This window comes from Rutidosis leptorrhynchoides, chromosome 4 (assembly GCF_046630445.1).
Source record: "Rutidosis leptorrhynchoides isolate AG116_Rl617_1_P2 chromosome 4, CSIRO_AGI_Rlap_v1, whole genome shotgun sequence".
Taxonomy (NCBI): domain Eukaryota; kingdom Viridiplantae; phylum Streptophyta; class Magnoliopsida; order Asterales; family Asteraceae; genus Rutidosis; species Rutidosis leptorrhynchoides.
Window position 1 is genome coordinate 563259751 of NC_092336.1, and position 9972 is coordinate 563269722.

At 33.2% G+C, this 9972-nt stretch overlaps 1 protein-coding gene across 1 annotated transcript; it reads right to left on the reverse strand.

Moving 5' to 3' along the window:
- Positions 1 to 2654, reverse strand: LOC139845328 (F-box/FBD/LRR-repeat protein At1g13570-like). The gene is made up of 5 exons (XM_071835584.1): positions 2546 to 2654; positions 925 to 1632; positions 735 to 848; positions 482 to 631; positions 1 to 373 (listed from the first exon to the last, which is right to left on the reverse strand). The coding sequence occupies exons 2-5, from the start codon at positions 1594 to 1596 to the stop codon at positions 71 to 73; spliced, it is 1239 nt and encodes a 412-aa protein (XP_071691685.1). The 5' UTR covers positions 1597 to 1632; positions 2546 to 2654; the 3' UTR covers positions 1 to 70.
- Between the last annotated feature and the right edge of the window lie 7318 nt (positions 2655 to 9972).

A 9972-nucleotide genomic window follows, 5' to 3' on the forward strand; every position in this document is an offset into this window, starting at 1 on the left:
TAGAGGGATTTGAAGTCAGTTGCATTTATTTCTAATAATAAGCAATATATTTATTTAACCAAATTCAATTTTAATCATCAACCGATACAACCTCATCAACAAGTTCTATCATCTGTGATGCGTGTGGGGTTTCTGAAAAAGCTTTTAACACGCGTAACACATTATCCTTGTAATATCTTTGGTGAAAAGTTATCTTCACTTTCTTTAGCATAGGTGACTTGGCCAGTATAAGCTTCACAAACTTCAACTCTGGCATCCATTGTCTTACCTTAAACTCCAATTCCTTCAAACGTTCCAACCTAATATCTGAATTCTCTGTCAGCATAAGGTAGTCTCTCTCCGATTTCTCATTTTTATATTTTCCAATAACCTCCTACACGAAACATCGTTTTCCATTTATTAGTGTAATTTGTGATTGAAATGAGAACCAAAACAAACTAAATTGATAGAAAATAATAACAAGAGGTAGATTGTTGCTTACGTGTAGCTTAAGTATCTCCAAGTTTGGAGAGTTTCTGATAAAATTGACAGCAAAAGACATCCCGTTTTCGCCGATGAAACAACTAGCGGGTAAATGCGCTGATTTAAGGTGGACCATCGGGGTTGGAAGCTCTGGTAAAGCAAACTTGGACTACATAACCAAAAAAAAATATATAATAATAAATTATTTCTGTTATCTGAGTTAATAATTAATCAACCAATTATAAAATAACAAGTTAATATATATCTTTTACCTTATGGAGCCAATAAGACAGGTTGTAAATATCCAAGTGTGCAATCGCTGGTAAACAACCAAATAGCTCACACATGAAAGCAAGATTAAAGGAATCAATCTCAATGCAATTAACCTGCAGCAGCAGCAGGCAACACACAAATTAAAATTAAGTTAATGGCGATCAATAAATATTTAAGAAAGAACTTTACCATTCCCAGACTGAAACTCTTCAGTAACGGACACTTGGATAAGAGATGTATAACCATTTCTGTACTGAACACTACATTGTTTAGGCATAAGCTTGTAAGACAAGCAAATCCATTGACTGTTGATAAAAGGTTAAGATGACAATTTTCGAGGTATAGATCAGTTAATTGGTGCAACGCAAAGACAGATAAAGGTAACTTATACCAACTGTCGGTTGTGCCACGGATGTCGAATTCCATTTCAAGTGTAAATTTCTTGACAGTGTTCTTTCTCGACAAATAAGTTATTATTTTGTCGATTTCATCATAGCATTTGTCATGTGGCGACTTCATGGAAAGGGTGAACTCGGATATCACACCATCGTGCATTATGAGAACTTGGTGTACAACATTACAAATTTTACACTTCCCGTTTATATCTTCAAAATGTAACTCGATGATTTCAGCATTTTTGTCATCTTCATCTTCTTTGTTGTGGTCTTTAACGGTTGATGCATCAAACATATCTTTCTCTTTAAAGACAAGTTTGGGAATTTTGTTCCAATTGTACCTCCAGTTCTTTGAGAGGATACTCGTCCTGACTGCATCTTTTATTGGAACAAGACATAGGATGGTATCAATTATGTTATCCGGAAGACTGTTGATTATATCCGCAGTCAAACATTTGGGTTTCATCTCAGTGTGTTGTTGTAGGAACGAAACTAGGTAATTCTGCAAATATTAGTTACTGTAAAAATCAATGCAAGATAAATGGCAAATATTAGTTACACGTAAACGGCATAAACCAGATAAAGGCACTTGAGAAACACTGGTTCATACATAAAAACCAAATATTTTTCAATTTTAATATTTTTATTATTTAGTTTAAACCAAAGCACTTCAATCAACAATCTCAAATTTAAGTCCAGTCACTAACGAGTTCAAACTCGGTAACGTTATACCATAAACTTTTTGGTCATTAATTTTCAATTTTTAGAACCGGTTTCTTTTGTATGCTATAATCAAGGTTGTAAAAGTCACTAGCCGGGACTAGTATGTCCGGATCTTGTAGGGACTAATCGGCCAAGTCAGAGACTAGTAAGAGTTGACCAACTTTGACTGTATTTGACCGACTTTTCACACAACCTACAGATTTTGACCGAATAAATCCGACTTTGACACTAAATTAGATTTTTTACAACTATGACCAGATAAATCGGAATATTTAGGGACTTCTACAATCATGGCTATTATAACTGGTACAATAGTTGTACAAGTGTTATACATATATCAGTGTACGTATCAATTATCTATACGTGTACTAAAAATATATAGACAATATATGTGGGTTTTGTTACTGATAAATGTTGCAGATAATAAATAAAAAGGCAGTTCATATAGTAGCATATCGATCAAACGGAGTACATTTTAGAGCACAGTAACGAAATGGATATGGAGATCGTACAACACTGTAAAATCTCTAAAGACAAATACAAGAAATCAAAACTTAGAATAGGTTTTTTTTAACAAGGTATGCAGAAATCACGAAACAGATATATATATATATATATATATATATATATATATATTATTGTAACGTGTTAAGGTTTGTAAATCGACAAGAAGAAGAAGAAGAAGAAAATACCTGAGGTTGAAATCAGGAAGACGACCAAACCCTAAGTTTTTCAATAGATTGCCACTTTGCCCATATTATTATCTTCTAATTCTAAATTTATATTATATTTATATTTATACTAGGAGGTGCTTGGTCAGAGAGTTCAGGCAATCAGGCGGTAATGTAAAGATTATAAAGTCACGGGATAATGAAGGATTGCCCATTAAAATGGGGGTTATAGGAATCGTTCACTGGTAACGGCCATAAAATTCCGTTTATTCATATTCTTTTTCATTACGGGTATTTTCTATTACACTCATAATCTTTTGTTTACTTTTGGTTTGGGCGTGGTTGGTTAGATAGTTTTATTTGATAGTGTCGGTTGTTGCTTTGGTTCATGACATGTTTTGTACGTTCTTTTTGTTGAATAAAAAATTATCGTTCTTTAAAAAAAAAAAAAAAAGACCATAGCGGCTTACGCTATAACTATAGAAGCGGCATATAAATTGCACAAAATGATCCGCTATATAGAATATAGAAGCAGCATATAATCCGCTGTGTAAACGAGCCGAGCTCAGTCTTGGCTAGATTCGAGTTCGGCTCGTTTAAATTTCATAGAGCTCGAGCTCGGCTCGATTCGAGTCTAATAATTTAAGCCCAAACTCGGCTCGTTTGATATTTTACAAGCTCGAGCTCGGATCGTTTGATATTTTACAACCTCGAGCTCGACTCGTTAGTTATATAACTTTTTTTCTTTATATTATTTAATATTTTTATATTTCAAATTCATTATTTTTGTAATTTTTATCAACATATAACAAGACAAGATTTACGGAGTATTATTCTTTCAACTATTATTAATATAATACATAATATATAATATATAATTAATTATTATTTTATTATATATTATATTATATTTATGAAGAAAAAAAATAATAGTTTGTGTATGTACATGAAAAGTTCGTTTAAGCTCGCGAACTTGTTCGAACTCGAGATATGAAGTTCGGGCCCATTTACTAAACGAGCTTCAAATTAAGTTCAAGCTCGGCTCAAGCTTGTTTAGGCTCCGCTCGAATGGAGCTTTTAATAAGTCGAGCTCGAGTAGCTCGTGAGTAACCCGGCTCATTTACAGTCATGCGTTAGTCATGAAATTAACGAGAAAGGGTGGAAGTGTTGGATCAATTTCAACCAATCAATTATTTCTTTGATTTTAATAAAAAAAATATATTAGATATTAATATTAATTTATTTTTTTTCAATCAATTTTCAACTATACATTATCACATCACTCTACAAATATTTGACACAAAAAATTGACCTTTTGAGTTAATGAAAATCAAATACAATCATAGTCAAAAATTACTTTTTTCACCAAATAGTACACAATTTACTTCTGACATCACAATGAGAATTAACGGCAGTCTTATTAAACAAAACTAATTACACGCCCCATTCGTATTCTATCATTGTAATTTCTTATACTAACTTTTTCTCTTTGCTTAACCTTGAACAAATGCAAACTAACCTCTGTTAGCATTAACTTCATTTTTGTTTGTTGCTAACTAGTCCGGATCCGGCCCGCGCGATGGGGCGGGGGCTTTCGGCCTGTGTATTCATATTTAACATAGCGTTGCTTATTTACATAGGGAAAAACGGCCCATGTCTTAAGCGCCGTCTTAGATGTCGTTGTCTTAAGCGTTTTTTAAAAAGTGTCCGTTTCGAACGTAGTTAGTTTCGTTTTGTTCATAAATTTTTTTCAAGTGTAACGGTGCTGTCAGAAAAATTTAACCTGCGACGAACAGAAAAATACGGGCTGTCGTTGTGTTAAGCGTTTTTTAAAAAGTATCTGTTTCGCGTATAGTTAGTCCCGTTGGGTTCGTGAAACTTTTTCGAGTTGAACGATGGTCTCAGAAAAATATAACTCGCACCGAGCGAGAAGAAAGGGCCCGTTATAAATTCGGGGGAATTAGTTTATTTCATTTTAATAAAGTTATATGTTTACACATTATACCCCTGAAAAAGTGTAAACCTGAGGGGTTGTTGTGTAAATTGAGCCGAAGTTGAGGGACCAATTGTAATGTGAACGCAAACTCAAAACTACAATCGGAAACAACTAGAACTACACAGTTGGTCATGACTTTTAGCATACAAGGGTTATAAGGGTTAATTTGGCCCAAGCTACGTTTGATTTTTCTTTTATGAACCGGCCAAAATTTTATAGAAATGAACTATTAACATACATGTTACAAGAGACATAGTCATGAATAGTAGTAATATTTTGTTAACGTTGGCGTAATGTCATGCTAACGTCAGCAACCATTAATTTTTTGAATCTTTTTATAATTTTTCTGTACACCTATAGATGCATAATGATACCGCTCATTGGAGTATATATAATTCGTGAATTTGTGTTTTCAAACATATTACAAATACTTCTTGGAGCAATGTGCAGACTCAAATCTCACTCGTTGAATGTCCATTTGTTGTCTTATTTAAATTATGTGTTTTCTACTAATTTTTTCAATTATTAATCAAAGAATTGATGATATTTTTTTTAAGTCTTGAAGATATTACTTTCGTGTTTAAAGTACCTTATATTGAAGCTAAAAAACTTAATATCTTAACACTGAAGGTTTTTTTTTTTTTTTAACACTATAGTTTCTTAAAACAAACACTATTAAAGGTGATGATAATAGTCATTCCACCCTTAGACTCTCTTCTAGAGTTATTTAGTGAAAAAAAAAATTTTGAAATGAACCGAAAAAAGAAACTAAATTTTTTGGTGTCACTGAGTTTTTACATGAATAAAGGAAAGGAAATTAAATGATGTTTAGATAAATAAAATGTTCATTTCATTTTACCCCTTTGTCATTCCGTTTTTCATACCTTAATTTGTACCTAGCAGCCCCTAAATACTAAGGAGTAATAGTCATAGTCGGACCAATTTGGTTTGTTTAATCAGCTACAGCATAAGCTTTTTGGACTTGGTCAGAAAGAATGAGCCATAGCCTCTGTCCCCACGATCATTCCGCTAATATCTCACCTTCACGCCCATGTTTAACTGCCGCTTAGGGATTGGACCAATTGAGTTATTTGTCACCACAAAACATGTTTTACTATATTTACGTTAGGTCCATTTATTTACGACTTAACGAACCTAATAGTATGAAATTTAACAAGTCGGGTGTGAGTTTCGTCTTAATAATTCCGTTGGCATCTCGCATTCACCAGTGGCGGAACTTGAACCCGGGTACAGATGGGGCGGGAGTAAAAATTTAATAAATTTCTCATTGCCAGCAGAGGTAAACACTAAAAAAAAAAACCTTATTTTTTAGTAAAAATTTTCAATTGTTTAGTGTAAAAAAAATTTTCCCGTTAAATCCAGGTGGCGCGGATACCCTCTCCGGAGTACACTATATTCCGCCACTAGCATTCACGCCCCCGTTTGACTGCCGCTTAGGTATTGGACAAATTGAGTTATTCGTCACCACAAGAACATGTTTTACTATATTTACTTTAGGTCCATTTATTCACGACTTAACGGACTTAATAGTATGAAATTTAACAAGTCGGTTATGAGTTTCGTTTTAGTAACAAAATGTCATAATAATATAAGTCATGAAAATGAGTTTCCGCTCTGAAATCACGTGTATAATCGTTTCAGGTCAACCAACATTTACAACATTAAGTTCATGAGTTCCACAACCATCTAAAACCAGTTGGTAATATCTCACTGTCACACCCCCAAAATGGACCAAGGGTAATTGTGACCAATCATATCATAACACAGTTGTATAAACGAGAACGACTCTATATGAGACTTTTTAAATAAAACCTTTGTTAATAAAACAGCGGAAGCAGTAATAAATGTTTACATTATTATTAAAATGTAAAATAAATGTTTATGAACTAAAATATAATATGCGATGTGGACTCCATGCAAGCATCAAATCTATCATCACAAAGTTGCAAACAGCTAGCTCAATCATCACCTGAGACAAAACATGTTTAAAGTGTCAACCAAAAAGGTTGAGTGAAATTCACAGTGTAACGACTCTGGAATTTCCAACGTTATTTTATTAATAATTATTATTATTAATACGTGTGATTAAACGAATGTATGTTATTACATTTACATGTTGCTATGATTGCCCGTACTTGACTTTTAAGTGCCCGAAACGTCTTTGTGACACCCGGAACTTTCACGAATAATATTTTTAGATATTATTTACATTCATGATTAAATTTATTAATCATTTTAATTAACTAAGGCTATTAGTTAGTTACTTGGGCTTTAATTGGTTTAACTTGTGATTTTTTTGAACTTGGGCTTTGTTAGTGTAATGGACTCATGTTATTGGACTTCCAAGCCCACCCTACACTTTAATGGACTTATTTAGCCCATCTCTTAATGCAAGTATCATACTTGGAACCTAACTAGTTAGTTTTGAGACTTGGAATCTTATTACATGATACTTACAACACATTCCCATGCATACACCCCTTATTAACCAACTTTCAAGACTTTGCACACAAGGAACTAGTAGGCAACTCACCCTTCCCCTTTTTTGCTTGTGACCGTCGGCCTCCATATGGGTGAGAGGGATTCAAATTTTTTTTTTTACTACTTGAAACACTCACATTTCTCTCATTTCTCAAACACACTTCTACTTGCAATTATCTTTCTCTCTTTTTCTCTCAAGGTTTCTTTGCTCTTTGTAAGTAAACTTGAAGACATTTTCTCTTCTTCTTTTCTCCCTAAAACCGTATACATACATGCAAATCATCATCATCATTTGTTGTTCTTTGTTGTTAATGTTACTTGTCTTGTTAATTGTTGTTATTTACTTACATGTTTCAAGAATCTAACTTTCTAGTTTGATTCATCTTTTATCTTGTTTTAACAAGAACAATCAAGAACTAAACTCTCTATTTTAGGTTCTACATATAATGTTTCAAAGATTATAAAGTTCTTGTGTTGATTAAAGACATACTTGAAGCTCATGAAGTAAACTTTAAAGTTTACTTTCTAAAGATCAAACCTTGGTTTGAATCTTTAAAGTATGAACAACCATGAACCTTTTCTTGTTTATTTAAGTTTACTTCTTCATTTTATGCACTTTAATTTCATGTAGTTAGTTTATATGGTCAAGTACTACAAGTTAGTCTTGATCTCATATCTCTTGAACAGATTAAGTTAACCTTGAAAGTTCAAGAACACACAAATAAGTTTTCTTTAAATATAACTTTGGATCTAGACTTTTGAGTCTTGGATCTTCAAGATCAAACTAAGAACTATGTTCTACTACTTATGATCTTGATTAGTTAGTTTACTTTCAAGTTTGTAACTTGTTATTAGCTTTAAAGTCCATGTAAGTGTCAAACCTAAGACCATGATGTAACTTTGGTTCATCAAACTACATGCAACTCTTAAGTGAGTTGTGCTTCATGTCTTAGACTTGCACTAGGGTTATGATGGTCAAGACTTGGTTAAGATGATGTAGATACATCAATGAGTTGTACACTTGAAGCTATATGTGAAATGATCCGTTCTTATTGATTAAAAACGTTCCATATTAATTGATTTCGTTGCGAGGTTTTGACCTCTATATGAGACGTTTTTCAAAGACTGCATTCATTTTTAAAACAAACCATAACCTTTATTTTATAAATAAAGGTTTAAAAAGCTTTACGTAGATTATCAAATAATGATAATCTAAAATATCCTGTTTACACACGACCATTACATAATAGTTTACAATACAAATATGTTACATCGAAATCAGTTTCTTGAATGCAGTTTTTACACAATATCATACAAACATGGACTCCAAATCTTGTCCTTATTTTAGTATGCAATAGCGGAAGCTCTTAATATTCACCTGAGAATAAACATGCTTTAAAAGTCAACAAAAATGTTGGTGAGTTATAGGTTTAACCTATATATATCAAATCGTAACAATAGACCACAAGATTTCATATTTCAATACACATCCCATACATAGAGATAAAAATCATTCATATGGTGAACACCTGGTAACCGACATTAACAAGATGCATATATAAGAATATCCCCATCATTCCGGGACACCCTTCGGATATGATATAAATTTCGAAGTACTAAAGGATCCGGTACTTTGGATGGGGTTTGTTAGGCCCAATAGATCTATCTTTAGGATTCGCGTCAATTAGGGTGTCTGTTCCCTAATTCTTAGATTACCAGACTTAATAAAAAGGGGCATATTCGATTTCGATAATTCAACCATAGAATACAACTATCTTATTCCGACTCGCTTGTTTCTTCTTCTTCGGTTTTGGTTCGTTTTGCCAAGTTTCTAGGGATATATGATGTTCCCCTAATACGAGCCGTCGTTATCCACATTGGTTTAGAAAAACCTGGTGGTTTAGAGGTTCTCGGGTCATTGTTACAACTTAAGGAATTCGGGAGTTGACGATACATATAAAGTTCATCGGGGTTGGAATTAGATTTCTCTATTTTTATGCCCTTTCCCTTATTATTTTCTTTTGCCTTTTTAAATTCAGTTGGGGTAATTTCTATAACATCATCGGAATTCTCGTCGGAATCCGATTCATCGGAGAATTGGTAATCCTCCCAATATTTTGCTTCCTTGGCGGAAACACCATTGACCATAATTAACCTTGGTCGGTTGGTTGAGGATTTTCTTTTACTTAACCGTTTTATTATTTCCCCCACCGGTTCTATTTCTTCATCCGGTTCCGATTCTTCTTCCGGTTCTGATTCTTCTTCCGGTTCCGACTCTTCTTCCGGTTCCTCTTCGGGAACTTGTGAATCAGTCCACGAATCATTCCAATTTACATTTGACTCTTCATTATTATTAGGTGAGTCAATGGAACTTGTTCTAGAGGTAGACATCTATCGCATAATATCAAACGCGTTAAGAGATTAATATATCACATAATATTCACATGTTAAAAATATATAGTTTCCAACAAAATTTGTTAAGCAATCATTTTTCAAGTAAACACGGTCGAAGTCCAGACTCACTAATGCATCCTAACAAACTAGATAAGACACACTAATGCAAAATTCTGGTTCTCTAAGACCAACGCTCGGATACCAACTGAAATGTCCCGTTCTTATTGATTAAAAACGTTCCATATTAATTGATTTCGTTGCGAGGTTTTGACCTCTATATGAGACGTTTTTCAAAGACTGCATTCATTTTTAAAACAAACCATAACCTTTATTTCATAAATAAAGGTTTAAAAAGCTTTACGTAGATTATCAAATAATGATAATCTAAAATATCCTGTTTACACACGACCATTACATAATGGTTTACAATACAAATATGTTACATCGAAATCAGTTTCTTGAATGCAGTTTTTACACAATATCATACAAACATGGACTCCAAATCTTGTCCTTATTTTAGTATGCAACAGCGGAAGCTCTTAATATTCACCTGAGA

Excerpts from the sequence above, each read along its gene's own strand:
- LOC139845328 (XM_071835584.1), bottom strand. The coding sequence starts at position 1,596 with ATGAAACCCAAATGTTTGACTGCGGATATAATCAACAGTCTTCCGGAT. Across the intron at positions 632-734 it reads TGTCTTATTGGCTCCATAAG|TCCAAGTTTGCTTTACCAGA; the intron begins GTAAAAGATATA and ends TTGGTTATGTAG. Across the intron at positions 374-481 it reads TGGAGATACTTAAGCTACAC|GAGGTTATTGGAAAATATAA; the intron begins GTAAGCAACAAT and ends TGTTTCGTGTAG.